Here is a 22,246-nt window from a genome sequence, read left to right as displayed (position 1 = left end):
GAGATGCCCTCTGGGAACAGAGGAGCTAAAAAAGCAAACAACAACAGCAACAAAAAAAAAGGCTGATGTCGAATATGTCTGTCAATGGCGACCTGGTGCAGAAACCAGAGTGGAGGCTTGTATTCATTGAGAGTCAAAGGGGAATTCATACTTTTTTAACAAGAAGGAAAATTAACATCGTGGTGATGATGATGGACACAGTATGCTGGTATGAGCGGAGGATATTCAGGTTGCGATGTGAGAGCTGCGTCATCTCCAGATGGCAGTCAGAGCCACCAGCGAGCAGCAGCGTGTGTGTTCCCAGAGCTTACAGCCTCACCCTCTCCACCTTTGCAACCATGGCAACATCGAGCATGAGGTCCTGCCGCGGCTGCTTTGTTGTCCTGAGGGGAGGAGCTGCGCTGGGTGACAGCATGTCTGCCTTCTGTGCTCTGCACTGCACACTGGTTTAAACGTACAGAAACCAAGCACTGGCTTGTTTTTTTCCACATGTGATATTTACTTTCATGCTGTTTTACCTGATTTTATACTTAACTATTAATTACTATAATTCAACAGTACAAGCCACTTCATTAGGTACGCCTTGCTAGTACTGGGTTGGATCACCTTTTGTCTTTAGAAGTACCTTAATTCTAGAATATTCCTCAGAGATTCTGACCCATGTTTGGTATTATGAGGCTCAAAGCATGCCGTGAAAATATCCCCCACACACCATCATCCCACCCCCACCAGCCTAAGCTGTTGATATAAGGCAGGATTGATCTTATCTTGTTGTTTATGACCAATTCTGACTCCACCATCTGATTGTCACAGCAAAAGTTGACTCATCGGTCCAGGAAACACTTTTGCCAATTTAGGTGAACCTGTGCGAATTTTAGTTTCAGTTTCCTGTTCTTAGCTGACAGAAGTGGCACCCAGTGTGGTTCAGACCATTCTTGGGGGTGGAAATGAGCAATTTCTGACCAGCCAGTCTGGCACCAGCGACCACGATCTGTTCAAAAGTACTTAAATCACCATTTGGATGCTTGGTGTCTGCTTTTCTACATGCATCGAGTTAGTGCCATGTGATTAGCTGAATGGATAAGGAGCAGGTGAACAGGTGTACCTAATAAAGTAGCTGGTGACTGTACAACCTTATTGTTATCTTTTGCAGAACCTCTTTTTCTCATTTATTTAATTGCATCTCAGCACAAATTTCTTCACCATTTCTTTTAAGTCATTTTTTACTCGTCTGTGTTTCTGTTTTTATTTAATATTTAGTATTTAGTATTTTATTGTTATTTTAGGATAGGATCAGACTTAGCTGTACACCACATGCCTGATTCTAACTGTACTTAGTACATAGACAGTGGCTAAAGTGCCAGAAACATCCCTCACGGAACAATGGAGACCAAAAACAGCTAAAAGAGAAAAATATGATGACAAATATATTTCTGAAAAATAATGTAAAGACAAAATATTTTTCACATAAGCTAATAAAACAAACCAGATTACATCAAGTTACTGTGTTTATCTTTGTGGTATTAGAGTGAAACTGTCACAGGTGAAATGCGACTGTAATATCGCTTGATCAATACACAACTATAACGCCATCTTCTGTCCACCCAGGTGGGAAAGAAACTGAAAAATAGTCTTAATGTTTTCACAGTAGCTTTAATTTCAATTAAGTTCTAATTCTGCATCACCGGCTCACAAAATATTGAACTCCAGCTGCTTCATTAAAAGCTCTACAAGCTTATAAAGACAAAACTAAGCAACCTACAATCCGCTATGAACGCACACAGGGCAACAGTTCATGTTTTCCCGCACTTATATGTCTCATGCAATGATTTTTCCTCTCATACAGCATAATTATGATTACAGGAATAATCACATAATTATTAAAAATTAGAGCGTGTGCTTGCGTCTTGATTGTTTCCTTTGAAGCCTAATGTGGTGGCATCCAGACAAGAGAATTTCCTGGCATAGCTCCTCATATAAAATATTTGTTCGTGGAAGTAATGGGAAGTAGATTTTTTTTCCGTTTTCCATCCTTAACATTCACATCTGGCTTTCTGCACTGATGAAAAGGGAGCTTGCCTCAGGATTCGTGATCATTTTGGATTAGCATGCCAAGTAACAAATCCGGTGGCATCCTTCAGTAAGCAGTCGTCATCTGAAGCACACAGTTAGCCTTTCCTCAAAGATAATGAGGACAGCCTAACGCATCTCATTGCTCTCTTTCTTTTATCTGGCTGCTCTTCTTGAGCTCCGTCTGGCTGATTTATCTGAGCTCTGGACCTCAAAGGAAGCACAGAGCTAAACGAAGACTTGGGAACCGGGCCAAACTGTCTTACTCAGATCTGGAGTATGTCTAAGCAGAAGGGACAGTTAAGGGGATGCATGAGGACAGGCTGCGAGTTTGCGTGCGTGTTCGTGTATGTATAAGCCCTGGGCAGTCTATCCAACATGAATTCAATTTTAAGTCACACAGCAAAGGTGATTTATGATTCATTCCTTTTGAACATCAATTTCCTTCTGATTCAAAACAGAATCTGAAAATTTAGTGCTCAGGGAATTTTTCCTCAGATAAAACCTTCCGAAAGGAAACTTAATTAAATTAATTAAAAGAGGATATGTAGTGTAATGATGCTTTCAATGCTGAAGAGCTGGCAGTGTCCTGAAATACAATGGGTTCACTACAAACAAACTCCTGTAATTACTAAAGGGAAATCAGAGAGCTCAGAGCTCTTTGTGCTTGTCCCCAGAGATACAGCCTGCCCACTTTGCCATTTCAAAAATGCTTCTTTGGCCCTCAGGGACGCCATCACACCATCTCTTTGTCATAAGGGCATATTACATATGTGTAAAAAGAGCTAATTAAAAGTAAAATGAAACCACATTTTCAGCATACTTCGGTTGATTTTAAAAGCGGAAGCCCAGACCGAGATCGAAATATTAATGCATTATAGAGCAGCGTGCTATTCTGAGATTAAGGTGGCCCTGTGGGAAATGAGCTTTTCACTAATGACTAGTACTTATAGTCAGACATGAATACAGCTGTCATTGTAATTAGCAGCAGGAGGTCTGTTTTTAGCTATTTTGGGGATAGAAACGATGGGAAACAGTAGGATTTTGTGGCTTTTATTCAGTAAAATGTTCAACTTATTTAGAAAACTGACAGCCTTCATCACCAAATCATAAAATCTAGATTAGAGCTCCATAAAAGGATCATGAGAAGTTAAGCCCTGGTATAAATGGAGGTTGACTTTGTCCTTCGTTTGTAGTTATACATTTTTAAGGCTTACTCATTACATCAGATGATGCTTATTACAGCTGAAAATGAACCATAAGCATGGCCTCTAGTAAATCATTGATCACAAGAATTTAGATTTGATGTCTTTTTTAAAGGAAACGAGAAGGAAATGTTAAAGAGAGCAATATTTTTTATCACGTGGCTCTTTATAAATCTGGGCTACTTTAATTCACAATGATTCTTTTTCATATTTGTTCGTATAAGGTTTTGTCACTTGTCTTAAGGTCTCTATATAAAAAAGGGTAATTCAACCACCTCCTCTTTATTTGTCAAAGAAAAACAGCATGAATATTGTTTTTATTACTCGATATGTTGACTGTGAGTCACATGTCATTATTCCAGATCACAGGGCGAGACACAAGCAAAAAGAGATGTGGGGTTTTTTTTTTTCTGTTATGTAACCTATAAAGAAAATGTCAATACAGGCCGAGTCATGAATGTGTCTCCAGGCTCCAGCCTTAAGGCAAAATGCTACCCTGTTTCACCTTTATATCCAACAGTTAATTAAGATGTTCACAGGCCTCTATTTACAGTAAAGGGTAATGAGGAGGAGAACGAACTACTGCTGATATCTCCCTAGATGGCGTAAACTCTACCATGAAACACTGACACACAGTGCAAAGCGAGAATTAATCTCATCTCACACACACACACACACACACACACACACACACACACACACACACACACACACACACATAGCTCTCCGACAAACAAAGATGCAGTGCCTGCATTTCGCGAACCCAAGAGCTCAGAAGAACACAGCAGCAAACAAATGAAACTGTTGTTTACAAAAAATGTAATTCTTTGTGCTTTTCATTAACTCAGAGTAAACTCTCAGACGCACGAGTGTTCATAAATATTTGGATGAATGAAATTAAATTCACGAATGTCCGATTCAGTTGTTTGCTTCTTCCGTCTGCAAAATAAAGGAGAACAACAACAGCGCGGGCAAACTTTTGCCAAGGAGGGAGGGATTGGAAATTGTACTTCTTGAAATGGTCTCCCCATCTCTTGAGGCAAAAGGCAATTTCATGCTCCAGCACAACTCAGAGAGACATTGGGACTAAAGGTGACCTCAAGGTTAATAGTGCAAATGTAATAAATTGGAAATCTTGCAGTACAATAACAACTTCTGACTTAACGGGTAAAATGATGTCTGTTTGTTAAGAAAATCGTGACTGTCAAGTCGCCAGAAAAGAATTATCCATAAAAATGAGGTAATAAGCTTAAAGGAAGCAATGGTAGGTTATTTCTTTTTGTCCAGAGGCGTATAGGACACAGCCAGAGGACTATACCTCTATTTCCTGCAGAAAACAAGCAACACATTTCCTAACAACTCTGTCTTTGTGCAGACAGAATGTGAGATTCCAGCCAATCTGAAACCTTCTGTGAGTTTTCGCTATTTGGTGGAAGCATGGCTGATGCTACATAGCTAGATGGATATGAGTCTTCTTAGGCTGAAAAAAAGAGAAACCAGTAACACAAATGTTGTTTAGGGGACAAAATTGTCTGAGAGCTCTGCACTTCATGTTGTGATTGTTTTCACAAATGAAAACAGAATGACACAAACACTTTGTGTTTTCGCCATAAATGAACCAGGATTCTTTTGCTTGTTAGGTGATTGCATAAACCACTACAGTTTGGAGGTACTGGGTGCTGTCGTCTCTAACAGGCACAAAGTCCAAATAGCCATCTTCTAATCTAATAGAGAAAGGCTGAAGTAGAGCATTTTGGTTTTTGTATGAGAAGCAATTTCACGTCATGGCTACAAGCAGACAAACAGTGAACTAATAAAAAGCATTGTGATGATGTACCTGTCATTAAATCTAAAAAGCACAGAACAAAGCCAAACACAATCCAGCAGGACTGAGCAGAAAAGCCATTCCAACAATGTTTCATAAACTGAGCCTTCTTATTATTTTTTCCCATATAGTACCACCTATCCAGGACTGGTTCTTGCTACTGCAGTGCCTTAGGAAACATTTGAACTCAACCTTGGATTAGCTGGTGTGTAACAAATGATTTAACTGCAAAAAGTGTGTGAGTGTGACAGGTCATCTGACTAATGTGTAAAAAATAAATAAATACAGACTGTGTTTTAATTCTATCCGCATTGAGAATATTTAATGATTATTAATAACTCTCTCTGCTGAAACCCTCCTGATGATTCTGCAGCTGTAAGTAACCCCATGAAGCTGCGATTATTGGATGAACTTTAAGGAAAGACTCCAATAAACAGCTGTAAGCAGCAAGCATCGCCTTCAGATTCCCCTGGGTTACATTAAATATTCGTCAAACTTATTAATAACCTGTTAAGACAGTTCTGGCTGTGCACCCGTCTGTGTGTCTAGATCACTGCAGCCTGACAGTAATATTTTGTTCAACTTTTAGATCCTAGTTCCCCGCTACAGCCTCTCTTTTGTAAAACCAACAATCCGACTTCTACAGGCAATCTGAGGAGTCGCCTGCACCCACACTGCAATTTATCACATGTGGCTTCAATTTATAATGCTGCAGGGAACATCTGTATGCGTAGCTTCCTTTTAGATCAGCTGTTTACTGTGACCGGTGTCTTTAACAGTGCTTGGGGCACATTAGTGGCATATTTTTAAGGTTGAACTATAAATTTTACAAAATATTTCTTGCTCTCCTTTGCGTCCCTTGTGCTGTTGAGGCTCCAGGCAGCTGCCTCGTTGAGCTGGCCCTCAACTTATCCATCAAAATCCACAGTGAGAAATTTCTAAATGCTAAAGGCTTGTGTGTGTGTTTGTGTGTTGGGAGGGGGATTAGGGTCATGGTTGGGCCAAACACCCTCTTCATGAACCTCTCAAAAATGGGTCAGACGCTTATGTTTTGTCACTTTCTATAACCCCAACACTGCTGTGGTGCTGTTTGCAGTTTCAGCACCACGGTCAGCACCATGCAACCCATCAGCGGCTCTCTGCAGACAGATATGAAACATATGGAGCAGAAAGTGTTGATTTTTAAGTCAAATCATCATCACGGTCACCTGAAGCACGTCGAGCTTTAATGCTACCATTGCTAGTAGTGGAAGAGATGAATGTTTTTTAAAAAACACTGCAACACAAGCAGAAGCAACATAATAATGGAAGACTGCGGCTGCCACAGAATATAAACCAAGCTTTTGAAAGTTTCTTCAACATCTTTTAAAAGTGAAAGCTTCAGGGAGGCCTGTTGGGGTCTGAATGAGAGTGTTTGAAGAATTACTGTCCAAAATGTGCATAATTGTGGCTTTATGCATGCAAACAACAAAGAAAAAACTCATTTCTTACGTCCTCATCCTCCCGCAGGCATTTTTTGCGGTACTGGACGTGAGGTCTCCCATCGAGGAGTTGCTGAGGGGTCTTCGCTGCGTTTTCCTCGTCTGCAACCTGTCCACCAAGAAGGTGGCTGGCCTCAGGTGGGTGCGGAAAGGAATTGGTGGTATTGATCTTTCCGGTGAATCTCTGGTACAGCGAAGCCATAATACTGGTCCGGTTCAGATAAAAAAAAAAAAAACAACAAAAGCAACTTACAGCATGTCAGAGTCACAAGCAGGTCTCGTCTGATTGTGTGGCTTGGACAGTCTGTTTGGTTTATTTGCGCTTCGAAGAGAACCGATGGCAGGCAGCCAGCTTTCACCTCCGGGATGGAGCAAAAAAAAAAAAAAAAAAGGACGAGGTGAAGACACTTGGCTAGTAAATAAGCATCTGTGGATAGTGTGGATGACTCACGGCGTTGGAGTGTTAGACCAATATAAAGCCGGATCATTCGCAGCCGTGTCCTTTTAGCTTTGCCCAGGCGCACGGCAGACTGGTGGGCTGTAGGTGTCAATAGTTGCTCTCTTCTGTATTCACGACACGTTGTCTCCCCTCTTCAGTTTCCTGATGCCTCCTTTCAGAGAGATGGCAGGCGGATGCGCTGAGTTTCCATCAGATATTCGATCATCCAGATGACTCCGAGTGATTGTCCACCTCCCCCCGTCCAAAAACAAACAAAAACAAACGAGCAACAGATACTGATTCGACTCTTCCGGCTATGTGTATACCGGACTGACCTCACATATGAAAAGTGTGAAGGACGCAGAGAGCCCGACGGTACTCACCGCAGACGCGCTCTGCATGTGAAGTGACCATCGCTGTGAGAGCAGCTTTACTGTAGCACTACTGTCACTGCACTTCTTTGTGCACTGCTTTGCGCGCAGAAATGCGCCAGCGATGCACAGATTCGCTTGTATAGACTTCGATGTGAAAGCGCAGAATAAGAAGCCTCTCTTATTTATGATTTCATGAGCGAGGTTGTAAAATTGCCTCTCATGTGACTGCGTATGGTCCCAGGACGGAGCTCTAGTGCCTCTCTGTGGCGCGCTGGATTAGGACAGGCTGACCAAACGCCTCTTAAGATGTGTACTCCACATGTGACACAACAAAGAGGGAAGTTCTTTCTTTAAAGATAGAAAACAGAAAATACTTTGAAGCACAGCATATATTTGAGTCACACAACTGGATAAAATAAAAGGAATATATATTTAAAATGTGTACAAACGTGGTTAAACGTATCCTTTGCAGCTTCTTAGAGCCTGATGAAAACCTTTCTTGAAAGCCCCTCTACATGCAGTGCCACAAACCATAAAAACGCCCCTTCCCTACTTCAGCCCAATATTTTCATTCAGTTCACAACCACAAGTGTTATTCAGCTCATAACACTGCAGGTGATTTCATGCTTGAAATACTCACAGAGGCCACAGCAATGCAGCTCTGGTAAATGCAGAATATTGGCTTATATGCAACGGAGGGAGGGAAAGGCTCTTGGGTCAAAGTGTTCAAATCTCTGCCATTCCTGTCAAGAATGCCACAGGCCAACACGCCATGGCCTCTCACTCAAACTATCACCCAACTGGTGCTGAGCTGTATTTCTGGGAAATAGGTCATCTTCAGAGGGGTACAACTTCAAAGCAGCACTAAAGCGCAGCTCCAAACAGCTCTGCACACACTCTGCTGAATACCGCCGTTTTGCATCTCTCATTAAGTGAAATCAAGGTGAACTGACTAGAGTAGTAGAAATGAAAAAGGTCTATCTTGAACTCTGAATAAAGAGTGAGTTTCAATTAAATTTCTTTTATAAATGGTGAGTTATCTCGAGTCCTGAAAGAAATGCTGAAGGCTCATTGATTCGTGGCTTGAATTATGAATACAACCCGATTAATAGTAAATCTATCTGGAATACAGAATTTTCATTTCAAATGTTTGGCCATTTACAAAACAAAACAAAATAAGGATAGTGGACGTTACTCCCCATTCTCCCCTTCCTCGTGAGTTTGACTCATTTTTTCCTTTGACTCCAAGTATGATTCAAAAAGTAATGAACTTTGTTTGATGCTTTGTCTACCTCGTAATTGGAGTTTCAGCAGAAACTTGTGCTTTGGACTGAACATCTCTGGGCTTCCAGCAATCTCTCGCCTTCCACAGTGGCTTGCCTCGGTCCTTGTCATTTGTTTCCCTAGTTCATAAATGCCTTTTCCTGGGTCTGCGCACCCCTTGGGAAATAGGCCTGAGTCACTTGACATCAATCCCAGCCTCTCTGATAGATGTCTTCCAATCTCCCTCACCTTGTTGGGGAGCTATTGTGAACTGCCTCACTGCTTTAAAGCTCCCCTCAGGACAGTGCCGGGGAGCCCGGGCTCAGCTTGACTCCCCTATCGCCTCCACACAGACACAGCAGATGACTGGAGCTACGCCTTTCCCTGCTCCCACAAACACCACTGCAGTCAAGCTCTGCATTACAGGTGGTAAAAATTTGAAGAAGCATATAATAACCAGGTATAATGACAATGATAGCTGCAGTAAAACCTCTGTGGGTAGCTAATGGTACTGTTGGAGACAGTGCAAGCTAAAGCTTACCTCCCTTGTGATATGGAACATCGTAATTATATTTCAAACACGTCACAGATGCATTTTATTTCAAATGATACGATGCACTTTGGTGCACTTTATGACGCTGTGAGTGATGGCTTTATGAAGCTCCGCTATGCAGTAAACTCCCTTCAGTGAGTTTATTTTTTAATTCCAGTGAGGGACTGACACACCAACTTTGCCAGAAATTTTACTAACTGAATGCACAGATGTTATTTTATTATATGAGGACCAGAGGGAAGTCATTATTTTTCTCCTCCTAGAATGAAATGAAACAACGCCAAAAACTGGTGATCATGTTCTCCGCAGAGAGGCGGAAAACTCTGAGGCAGCCTGGAGGTAAAAAAAAAATCCCACAATAGCATTAAACATTATTAGCAAGAAAGACTAGAGGGAAACCAAGAAATCTGAGAGAGAAAAAGGAAAGTAAATCTTTTTATAATTGCACACACACACAAAAAATCATTTTAATGTTTGCTCTTTTCTGTTTTAGATCTCCTGGCTTGGAAATTTTTAAGAATTAAGTGTTTTTGATCTTATTTTCTTAAAGTTTGACATCTTTAAAAATATGTACAACAAAGGTAAGCTGGATATTAAGCTGCACAGCAACACTATCACGCATACTGTTATTTCTATTACCATAAACAGGATACCATACAGTACATACTGTAGTGTGGTGCCTATATAAATTTAGTTAATCACTCACAATGGCAATATTAATGTATTTGTATGAAGTGAAATGCCACTGCAGCCCAACATCTTTCCATCAGCATTCCACACAGCACAACAAAATGACACAAATTAATTGGATGGAAGAGGAGACCGATCAATCAATCGATGTTTTGCGGGTGTGCAGTAATATCTAATTTCCTCTGAACATCACTCAGCTGAACAAGGAAATTGCTGAACCCCTTTACATGCATGTAAGAGAGAACAGATTCAGTTACAGCCCATCATAATCACATTTTTCCACCATTCTCCATTCGGCATTAGCTGGACACTAGTGATTTCTCTCGATGCTGTGCTGGGACAACCATGACAACAAGTTTCTTTATCACCCCGCTGCCGGTGTCGGATTACATGCCCCGTTTCACTGTGGCCTGGGCACATACATTTTATCTTGAAGCTCTTCTCGAGACAGTCCATTACCGAGCTGTAAATAGCTTGCTCTCACATCGATTAAAAATCATCACAAATACACTTGTGTACATCAAATTTGTCCAATTATCAGAAGCAGTCTTCAAGAAGGAATTGCACGCCGTAACTCATTAAAATGCCTCCAGATCAAATGTTTTCAGGCTGCAAGACACGTCTCCTCGGGGGAGCACAGAACAGAGGGAATAGATGTCGGTGAAGATACTGCATGAGGTGAAAGGGGCAGATTTGTGGCATCACTGTAACAACAACAGCAGGTCAGCCACAGTTTGGTGCGCACTTAGCAGCATTGTCAACAGTTAGGACAGAACATCCACACAGCAATATATCGTATAAAAGCATTAACTCACATCGTATATATAAACTCTGGCCTCAAACGTGCATGTTTTTATTAAAACACCTTAAACACATTTCCTTCACAGCATGGATTACCCCAGTCACGTGACTTCCAGAGGCAAAGCTTATCAAATGAATGAAGGAAAAGCAGATGCCTGTTCACTCACTTGCAATGTAATTCACAGATGAAAAAATAGTGGGAAAAGAAATCAGAGAGCTAATTAATCAAACGGACGTATTGGAACGATTATTATAATACACACACTGATGCTGCGATGCACTGCACATATTGGTATTTGTTTACACAGGGATCATGATTTTTGTAGCTTATTGTCATGCAAAGTGTGAAGTCTTACAGCATTTCTGTATTGTGATACCACAAGAGACAGACAGACAGATAGATCGATAGATCGATCGATAGATGGATAGATCGATCAGCCATTACTCACAGGGTAGAAACATCTTTCTCCATCAGTGTTTATCAAAATTGAATTGTGTGTCACTGAAAGCCAAAGTCTGTGAGACTGCAGAGTCTCACAGTCCTTATCATTGAATTACACCCTAAGACTACGTTACAACACTTGGCTCATTTCGGGCCATGTAACAATGGTCACTTCAATTACTCTTGGCTGCAAGTACTGCATTCATTACACTTCTGGTCCGCTGCACAGAAGATAGAAGCTGCTACAAATCACTGACACATATTTAGTCTCATATAGGTAACACTTTATGTGTGAATCATTTGATGACCTTCCTACTGTAAATTCACATAAATGGAAATATTGTCATTTCTAACCTGTTCTAAGCCCTTATTTGCCTGCATAAAATCCATTCTCTGAGTGAAACTAGTTGAGGATGTGTCCCATTGGAAGGGGAATATTATTTTTTATGGAGAGCTGACTCTCCCAGTGTATTACAAGTGAAGGGAAGCTATGCACTGAGCCCAAATTGAAATGGCAGCAGATAAGTCACTGAGGAAATGGAGTTTAATGCTGGCTGATGCTGTAGAATAGACTGTGGTTTGAGGGGGAGCAGCAGACTACAGCTGTGGATTGTGGCGGCGGCAGATGATGGGGAGAAGAAAGAGGAAGGAATCGAAGGGGGAGATAGGAAACAGAGAAACCAAACTAGAGCATGTCACTATAAATTTACTGTCAAATGTGTGTTTGGGTGCGGATAGAAAGATAGTGTGCACAGCAAAACGAGAGCTGAAAATGGATTATGACAAATGAATTGAAGGAGTTTATGGTATGAGACATGCAAGGCTTAATGCAAACTGCCCTGCACAAGTTATTGATTGGTATGACCCTTCTGGTCATTTATTATTCCACGTGGCACAAAATGTAAGTGTATTTGTGATCTGGAGTGCTGCACAAATCTAAACGCTGCTCTGCAGGAGAGAGTTTTAGAGCTACGGGCGTTCCTTTCTCTAACTTCCAGAAAGCTACAATTTACATAATTTTAATTGCTCAAGAACACCAAAGTCGCACAGCAACTTCTGCTCGTCATCAATCTCCCTTGTAGCCCATTTGCATGCAAACATGAGAGCAGTAAACTGTCAGCATTTAATCTAATGAGTTGACCTCAAAGTCAAGTCTGGAGGATTTTCACATAAGCAAAGATTAAGCAAAGAAAATGCAATGCAAAGCAGTCGTTTTAAAACATCTAATATGGCACTGCAATCATACTTTCATACCTAACTTTTCCTCATAGTGAGCAGCTGAACTGAAGTCATTATGTGGTAACATCACAAAGATTAACAATGAGGCGCAAGGTATTCTCCACAGCGTATGCAGCCAGCCATTCATTAGAAGTCGCCTCTTGAAAGAAAATTAAAAGTGGTAAGCATTTGTCCATCAAGATCCTGGCAGAGGGGAGATGAGGACCCGCCGCTCTCTTCCTGCCTGTCCAGTTGTTATCAAAAACAGCCAGCAGCCTGTTCTGTCAGTAGCAGGAGGCTCACCCACAAACACAGACATTCCCCCACAGCGTGTCATGCATGCTAAAAGGGCCTCTTACCCTTCTGGAAGGAGTGCTGGTGTCTATCTTCAGCTGGGTGGCTATGAGGACAGACATGGTGAGAAGTGCCACTTGCCTTCCCCTCTCGCTGTGCTCACACCTTTGTGCTGTGAAGTTGGGGCTGCTGGAGGTGTCTGAGAATTCCTCCCCCCCACCCCGCCAACCTCCTCCCCTTCCCCTCCCTTCCCCTACAGCTAAGAGAAAGGATGACCTGGGGGTCCGGGAGCCCAGCGAGAACGCCTCCCTCTCTACTCGCCGGGTGATTCAATCACAGACACTGGCATCGTTTCCAAAGAGGGGGGCGGAGGGGGGGGGGGGGGGCGGGAGAGGTGGTGGTACAGGCTCCTCCAAACGTTACTTATCTCTGCCGCCCTTACTCCCTCCCTCCCTGGCTCGCTCGCTGCCTCAACTCCTGCACACAAATATGCTTAAACTCTCTCGACAAGACCTTACTCAGCAAAGGTGGAGTTGAATAGTGTAAGTAAATCTCTCTCTCTCTCACACACACACACACACACACACACACACACACACACACACACACACACACACACACACACACACACACACACACACACACTCAGCATTGCAGCTGGGTTGTGATTAAGCACAAGTAATATTTATGCTTCCTGTCTTCTCTATCATAAAATACAACTCCGCCCACCTGCCCAAACACACATGCACACACACACACCCATCAAGCTACACTGACAGGACAGAATCCTGGCACAGGCAACACTACTGCAGATTTATTTATGTAGCATTTGTACCTCCCGTAATGAATCCCAGGGCTGAGACTGAGTAACCAGCTTATTTAACCGAACCGTAGCACTAAGCCACAAGACAGTAGCGACGAAATGGCTTTTATAAAACTAGAAGAGGTGATATTTCTAAGTGAAAAGCCAAACTGCCCTCTCCTTCTGCATCTAGCCCGGCTGAATATGACAAAAGCCAGAGGCAAGACGCCCTAAGAGGACCGTCACGGACAGCATGAATGGCAAAGTGTTCATAACTCATTCATTTAAAATGGCACACAGCAGGATCCAAGCGTAGTAAATCACAAGGCCACTTCTCACACCCAGGCTTGATATGGACTCAGGGTTTGAATTATATCCTTGTGTCGATGCTGTCCAGCATTTTGCTTGTGTGTGAACTCAGGATGCTGAAGTTGTGTGAACATCAAAATTGTAAACAGCGCAACGTCACTAAAGCGCTAACGCTGCCCTAACTTTTACACTTCACAGATGAAAGAACATGTTAACTAATTCGACGTTCGTGAGCAGAAGGTGACCTTGACAGTTTGTCAGTGGGCAAGTGACTAAAATAAAGTTTCATGGATGGTGGCATGTATTACACCCTGTGGTAAGCCCTGGTTTGAGGTTTCACGGTGGTTCATAAATACTTGCATTAAAAGTCAGCTACATTTCTTTTTGACCGTGACTCATGAGCCTGTTTGAAGCTTCCCCCGCAGCTGCAGCAGTTTATCTCTAATGGCCGCCGGGTTTCGGCTCATACTTTACATGTTTGATTTGCACACAGATAACAACTCCGCAGCAGCAGCTGATGAATTGCAGCGCTTATTTAAATGTAGGCAGCATAATCACTGCACGCAAGACGATCAACGTTTAAATTAAACCACAACAACAGAAAAGAAGAACAGCTGCACTTGTTTAGGCTTTTTTTCTTCTTCATGTTAACAGGACCCGCATTTAAGGCCACTCTACACTGAGGATAAAGATGAACTGTAGTTCACACGCGCCACAGGAGATGAGGTTTCATCAAAGAGAGTAATTGCTCTGGTGACTTTACCAAAGGATAATAAAGTCTTTCAAGTTCATAGAAGAAATGGCGGTTGTAGTTATAGCTGTTTCTGTTAACAAGCTCATTTTATGCCGTGACATTTCCCCAGGGTCCTTTAAACAAGCCCCTGATTGGTCATCTTCTGCGTTCATTTTTCTTACATTTACAGCTATGACATACACTCCTATGATTATCAATAATGCTGGCTCACAATAAGTCACTGTAATTGCAATTAGTATAAAAGGTCAACGTGGTTATTGCTGTAGAGCACAGAGGTGACGTAGTGTTTTATCACACCGACAGAGCATTAACCACGCACAGCTTGAAAACTTATAGCACTGCTTATATTTACTTACAGAGTCCGTCCATTTGTCAGCGTCTGCTGATTTCACAGAACATGAGCAACCATCAACATATTTTAAGAGCCGATGTCAAAACACAATCATTAATAACGTCTACAATTGATAGCACGCAATAATATTCAGGAGACATTAGTTTATTGCGTATAAATCGCAATGACAGTTTGCATTTCGGTGTTTTTAAATCACATATATCAGCATGGTGAAGGGACTTCTGTGATACACATATGGGCCTCCAGATTCAGTGAGAAAACAAGATTTAGCATTCAGCCCAGTGGAGATAATGAAATCATCAGTTTATGTTTTGGTTTGTGTGGAAGTGTCTGCTGCAATGGTGTATCCAGCTTCTTAATTGAATTTTTATACCATAATTTGTCTGGTAATACCGAAACAGCTCCACAGTTGTGGTCAGAAGGACATAACAGCTTGATGATGTCATCAGACACAGTTACAGAGGGGAGGACACATACAGAGGCAAATATGCATGCTCATACAAACCTTATCATACCTGAGTGTTTTAGCATTGCACACAGAATTTTCTGGTAATTGTTTGATTTATTTATTTTTTTTAATCTCTGCAGCAGTGTTGAAAATGTTTCTCCTTTCAACCCACGTACAGTTGTGGTCAGAAGTTTAGATATAGACATCATGGCCATGAATGTCATTGAAATTTGGTGCTTTTAACAAATTCTTTGGGCTGTTATTTTTACAGGATGGAAAGTTTCTACTTCTCAGCATAAAAAGGATTTTTTACAGCATTCATTGGACTGACCAATACTCTCCAAATAAGAGAGTTGTAGATTTCCACAAGTGAAGAAAGTATCCTGGAGCCATTTCTAGTTAACTCCAGATTACAAGATCAGGTCAAACAATTGTACATAAGTTGAAGTTATTTGGATGGTTAACAATGATCTGGAAGAAGATCCAATTCCCTCTCACTCAAATGAGAGGGAATTGGTTTGCAGTTTTATGATAAACAAAGGAACAACCAACAATGAAGCCTGCCATGAACTGGAAACTGCTGGAACATTAGTGTCACTGTCCACAATAAAAGAAGTTTCACCTGACCGTGGACTGAGAGGGTGCCGAAGCTGGAATTTCCAGTTGTCAACACAGACAAGCCAAATTCATCTGGAGAAAGGTTTTGTGGTCAGACAAGACAAAGATTAATCTATTTGGCTACAATGTGGCTGTCAAGCATGGTGGTGGTAGCATAATGCTCCGAGGCTGTATTGCTGCCAGTGGTGGTGCTGGTACACTGCACAAAGTGGAAGAAATAATGAAGGAGGACTACCTCAAATCTTTAACTTCACTTCAAGTCAACAGCTAGATGTTTGAAACTTGGACATGTTTGGGTGTTCCAACAGGACAATGATCCCAAACAAATATCAAAACTGGATTTAGAATGGGTAAAACAGGCGAACATTACATTTCCGGAACAGCCTTCCCTTCTTGTTTTTTAAAGTCATTGAAGATGTTTGCTGTTCAATCATTCCACCCTAAAAGAGGAACACTTCAAAGAAATCCTTAAAAGCCCCAATATTAAAAGGACATTCATGCCCATGATAGGATATGTAAACTTCTGACCACAACTGTACATGGACTGAAAGAAGTAATGTTTTCAACACAGCTGCAGAGATAGTATTTCACAACTACAGGATAAAATACGTGTCCTTCACTTCACAACTTGGTGTCTGATAACAGCATCAAGTGCAGTGCAGCTCTAATTTTGACCTTCAGCCAGACCACGGCACCTATCCCTGACACTCCTCCCTGTGGATTCTAAAGATTCATGCTGCTGTCCTTGGTATGCACTTCGTACACGCTTCAGTTTGAGTTCAGGCTACAACACCAGTGCAAAGATATGAATAGAGAAAACATCATTATTCGTCAGAATAGGAATGAATCTGGGAATATCTGTGTGTCACGCTATGATGTGTCTTTATCAGCAAGTGGCTTCACTACAGGCAGAGTACTATCAGGTCATCTGTCACAGGTGACAGGAACAGATGAACCCTGCGCCCCAGGGAGCAATGCAAGTGCAAGATTGTGTCCAGGATGAAGAGCTTTAGGTGCTCAAAGGTGGCCGGGAGCTGCAAAACCTGGACAGCTTTTATAAACATGGTTCTCATCTACAGCAAGCCTTCCCTGGGGAGCCTAATCGCAGCATAGCAGTTAGTGGTGAAAAATGACTGCTGCTGAATGGTGTCTGTTGCTTCTGGGCATCCCTGGTTGTTTCTGTCTCCGAATTTCATTTCATTGAACAATGTGCTATTGTTTGCAACAGCATTATCACTTTCAAAGCGGTCATTGGATAAAATAAACAGATGGTATCAAAATGTGCACAGAAAATGTGTGCGTGTGAGCGCATCAGGAAAATGAAAGTCATTTTATAATGGTTACTACTGGCTGCGGGCAGCAATACAAACATTTTAAGCAGGCGATTCAAAGTGCAATGGTTCAATGCAGAAATACTGAGGGCTCACTAGATGAATACAGAATGCTTTTGAAAGGCATTTCATCCTTATTCCTGCTGCATACAAATCATTTCAGTGAAAGTTTGTCTGTACAATTTTACTCCAGGGAACCTTAACATTCAGCTCAGGGTGCCAGTGTATCCTTGACACACACACACTTTCAAACAGCGCTGATACAAGCTCACTCAAAACTAACACGATCAAACAGATGAAAGGTACAATCGTGTTGCTTACTAACACACAAAACTACACTTGAGTGGTAACATGCTGTATGACCCCCGCAGACAAATTTATAATGCCGTCTTACAAACTCTTTTAAACTCTCTGCTAAACCTCAGAGGGAAACAACAGAAATTTTATCTGGGAAAGAGAAAGCAATGCCAGCTGACTGTCTGACTGCCTCTCTTAGTTAATGCAAATAAAGGAAGTCTAGACTCAGGGGAAAGCCACTGGCCTCAAAAACGTCAGTCAGCGAGCAGCACCAGAGGCAGACGGCACCACAGATGAGACAAGATACGGTGAGGCAAAAAAAGAAATATATTTTCTGCTCTGTGGTGTAAAGTAAAAAAAAAAAACCAATGATTCAACTGGGGGCATGTCTAAGCATAAATACATGATGCTGAGTAACCATTCCATCAGATGTAAATGATTCAAAAATGATGAATGAAAAGGTTTTCGCTCCAAATTTGCGACAGAGCAACGATATGTGCGACAAGATTAGAGTCCTAAAATAATTCAGGAAATTTAAATTAAGCAGGTTCGTGTGACAGCCTTGTTTCCACAATGCTCTGTGGGATTTGTGCATCCTCGTGGGGGAATGTTTCATTATGAAGCCAGTAATGGATGTGATCTCTACAAGTAACAAACATCAACAGCAGCTGAAGCAGCATTCAGACTGACAACAAACACTGCAGAAGCTTAATATAGTCATGAATATAAGTATAGAACTCCCTAATGTGGTGACACTTTGTGACCTTTTATTGGACACAAAATTAGAGAATCCTGGAGGAGAATGATGCATTTTGGTAATACCAACAAATCGAAGCCTTGTATGTGTGTGTGTGTGTGTGTGTGTGTGTGTGTGTGTGTGTGTGTGTGTGTGTGTGTGTGTGTGTCAGAGTCCATTTCAGACCAACAACTACAGCTTCTTTCTTATATAAACAGCAAAATCTCTTCTTAATATTTTACCTTAAACAAAATCATAGCCAACTGCACCTCAGTTATTTTGAATGTAATTCATTTTCAATAGGGATTTTGAAAGATAGCGTAACATTAGTCTTTTATATTTGAATTGTGTCATAGATACAGTATTGCACAAAAGGTTTGAGCCACCCCAATTCTCTTGATATTTTGCTACAATAATGGGAAGTAGGAGAAGCGATTTGTTGAAGCTTGTGTAAACATAAAGGAAAACACAGAATTTGAGGTTAAATCAGAGTTTATACTATTCTGAAAAACTTGAAAGTCAGTATTTCTTATGACCACTTTTATTGTTCAGCATAAACTCTCTTAGGCAAACTTTCCCTTCACTTCTTTAAGTAGTCTTTAGGAATAATTCCAAGCTCTTCTTTGTTCTGTTCTCTGTCAAGATGACACTGTTTCTACAATGCTGAGCTCCACTCTCTGGGGAGGCCAATCCATGACTTATAGAAAACCACACAATGGAACACTATCCAGTATGCTTTTACTACACTGGGTTTGGGGTCATTTTAATGTTGAAATATGAAGCTGCTACTAATTACATGCTGTCCATATGGTGTTGTGTGGTTGATCAAAATCTGATGATACTTTTACGCATTAATAATTCAATTAATTCTGACAAGATCGTCAACACCACCATGGCTCATTATGGTGCAAATACATCCCAAAGCCATGACAGAATCGCCACCTTGTTTCATGGCATGTCTCCTTCACTGATGATGATTTGACAGCTTTCAAATTTGGATTCATCACTTCTTCAGAGCTTTTACCATTGATTTTCAGCCCAGTTCTGGGGTAATCTGGCATACCTCAGCCTTTTCTCCCTGTTTTGCTTCCTTAAGAATGACTTCTTGACAGCCAACCTTCCACTGAGACCACCTCTGATGAGTTATGTTTTGGCATTTCCTATAGATTCAGCTAAAAACATGGGAACTGGGTTTGTTTTTGCAACAAGCTCCTAGTAACAAAGAGTCTAGAGATACAATTTAAAATTGGCTCCCAGAGTTAGGGTGGGTTTTCCGTGCTTGAATAATTTATATATCAGTGTTAAGTGACTTAAAAATCAAGCAAATGAAAAAAAGAGTTGTCTGAAAATGATCAGGTGCAAGGACTGAAAAAGGTTGAAAAAGCAGCCAGTGCCCAAATAAAAATGTTTAAAGACCTTCAGAAAAGCAGGCGCACTATTGCTCAAGACCACTTAAAAAAATGACAACAAAGGTCTCCTCGAGACAAGACTCCTCGGTAGCAAAATATTAAAAAATTAGGAGTAGATCAAGACTTTTTCACAGTAGTGTTTTAAAACCACAATAATCATGTAGAGTAACATTTCATATTGTTACAGTCCTCATGCTTCCTGATTGGATGGGAGTGTAAGGTTTAAATACAGTAGCAGAAGACCTTTGACTCTGACACTAACATAATTGCATTAGTTGAATGTTTTATTATATTTTTATTAGGTTCATAAATACCCTTAAAAAGCTAGTTAGTAATTAATACCATTATGAAATAAAAGGAGGAGGAGGAAAGGGAAAAGAAGATGAGAGCAAAAAGGGAAATGAGAATAAGAATGTAGATTCTGACAGTAAGTCACTGTTAATATGAGCTCTCTTATTCTCAGGCCAGAATCACACCAACCAAATCAGGTTTAATGAATTTTAGTGCAGACATGTCTGCATTTTCTCAAAATTATTCTGTCCTCAGAGAAGGGTAGGCGGCTTGGATTGCCAAGGCCGGACTTAATGATTTCCCTTTCTATGCAAATTGTCCACAGATTATGGTAGAATTTAATAGGTTGTGTCTGGGAATCCTTAATAAGTAAAATACTGGTCACAGAAGCTTCAAGGCTTTGGGGCTTTCACGGCACTGAGCTGTAAGCGGAGCTGTCAGCAGAAATATGAGAAATATGGAGTGTACAAAAGGTATAGCCTCTCTTCACAGTGGAGAAATTTGTTTAAGTAAAAGTGACTGGAGTCCAGCAAAGCCTGAGTAATGAGAGAAAAGTCTGTCAACATGCCAGCAGGCTGCTGAAGCTTGGCAGAGAAGCCTCATGTTGACTGAGTATGTGCTTCCAGCAGGTGGCAGACTAACTCCAGCGTGAACCAACGTGAGCACAAGGGAACGATATCAAGACTCGGTCTAATCTATGACTAAAAGATGAGTGAATCCACACAGAAACTGGGAAATAATCCAGATTTATTAGGATTAAATTACACACTATTGTATCAAAGAAAACATGCACAGCAATGCAGCACAAATGTGATTAAATTAATGACAGAGAGCCGATTAGGCAACGACACCACCAAGCTTTCCACAAACAACACACATGAACAATCCTTAATCTGAAACTTAAAAGAGCATTTTTAAACGAGTGTACTTTGCTTGTAGCACTGTGGGTAACATTCATCTATAAATAGTCTACTACAGCCTGTGATCTTTAAACCTTTTTGGGGATGACATGCCCCCTAGAGACAGACAAATTTGTCACAATTTAAATATTTCACAGCTCCTCTACAGAGAATCACAGGACAGGGAAACGCATTTTGTCCTCACTGAAACCACAATCAATGCACCCCGAGGTGTAATGCAAGTTAACTTTGGCTCCAATATGCGGCTGCTGCTCGGAAGTGATGTTAGGCAAGTGCTGTTGCTGGGGAATTACAGGACAGGACAAGTCAGAAGAGATGTATTTTTATTGTCTGTTGATTTCATGTGTTTCCTTGTTTGAACTCTGAGGGTGTAAGCCACTGAGCTATAAAGGAAGATGGAGTAAAAACATTTGAAATTAGAGTTGAATATAAAATCATAAACAGTCTTCTCATGGAGAAGCTGTGGATGGATTTGCAGACATTTTATCAGATTATTTGGCATCTTTAATCTTAACTTCTAAAGTGAGGCAACATTTTGTGAGCGTCTTTGGCTCCCTACAATCAGATGCACATTCTTTATGACACCTACTGTTTCCAGAACAATCCTCGTGAGCTGAGTGATTCTATACTTAAATAAACAGGTGGAAAACTACCGAAAGGGAATCAAGATACTGCACCCAGAAGACAGCTACACCTCTGCATCTCAACAACATGTAATAGGAACCCGATCGTCTTCTTTTACAGTTCGGTCCACAGGACTTAAAGAGGGGGAGGGGGTCACCTCTTTACGCATCGGTGGGCTTTAAAAAAAAGTGCTCAAACAATTCTGCACAATCTGGTAGATTTTAATAGTTAAGGAAAGTAATGTTACTTAAAATACGGAGATTTAAAATATAAGTTACCTTGTTTGCCTTGATGGAGCCTCTGCGATAGTTTCCTGCACCTGCAGATGAGTTCATGGTCCCATAAATAGAGATAGTCTGCAATACAAAATATTCACCTGAAGTCGCCTGAACAACCAACTTTCATCTCTCTCTCTCTCTCTCTCTCTCTCTCTCTCTCAGCTGGTAATCACGAGGATCTCCGCGCTTGTTGTCTAAAATCGTAGAGCCAAAGGTGCCCAATGTACCTTTTCGCCGATAAGTGCATGCGTCTCAGCTACAGCTGTTCCAACAATGTGCTCCAGATTAAGCGTCACCCACCTGTAGTAAGGCTATTTAAAAGTGTTGTCCAATGGTAAATCAAAGCTCTTTGTGCGCAGCCTCGCTTCGGAGATAGTGAATCCCCTCGGGGGTGTACAGTGTGCGCTTCTCTCCTGAACGAC

The 22,246-nt window shown here is 41.3% G+C and overlaps 1 protein-coding gene across 3 annotated transcripts in view; it reads right to left on the bottom strand.

Moving 5' to 3' along the window:
* The window catches only part of LOC147308396 (A-type potassium channel modulatory protein DPP6-like), a 97,238-nt gene extending 75,201 nt beyond the window's left edge, over positions 1–22,037 (bottom strand). Inside the window, exons 1-2 of one of the 3 annotated variants that reach the window (XM_086271986.1) lie at positions 7,033–7,576; positions 6,592–6,787 (exon numbers count right to left, since the gene is read on the bottom strand). In XM_086271986.1, coding sequence (XP_086128112.1) covers positions 6,592–6,783 — 192 coding nt within the window. In that variant the 5' untranslated portion in view covers positions 6,784–6,787; positions 7,033–7,576. Of the gene's footprint in view, positions 1–6,591; positions 6,788–7,032; positions 7,577–12,720; positions 12,820–21,824 lie in introns of those variants that run through there. The other 2 variants (XM_086271988.1, XM_086271989.1) reach the window with 2 other exon arrangements.
* Positions 22,038–22,246: the final 209 nt, after the last annotated feature.

Source organism: Aulonocara sp. 'chitande type north' Nkhata Bay, linkage group LG18, assembly GCF_057382095.1.
Source record: "Aulonocara sp. 'chitande type north' Nkhata Bay isolate Kocher_YH1m ecotype deep benthic linkage group LG18, A_spYH_male_GT1.1, whole genome shotgun sequence".
NCBI lineage: Eukaryota > Metazoa > Chordata > Actinopteri > Cichliformes > Cichlidae > Aulonocara > Aulonocara sp. 'chitande type north' Nkhata Bay.
This window is presented reverse-complemented; position numbering and strand designations above follow the sequence as displayed.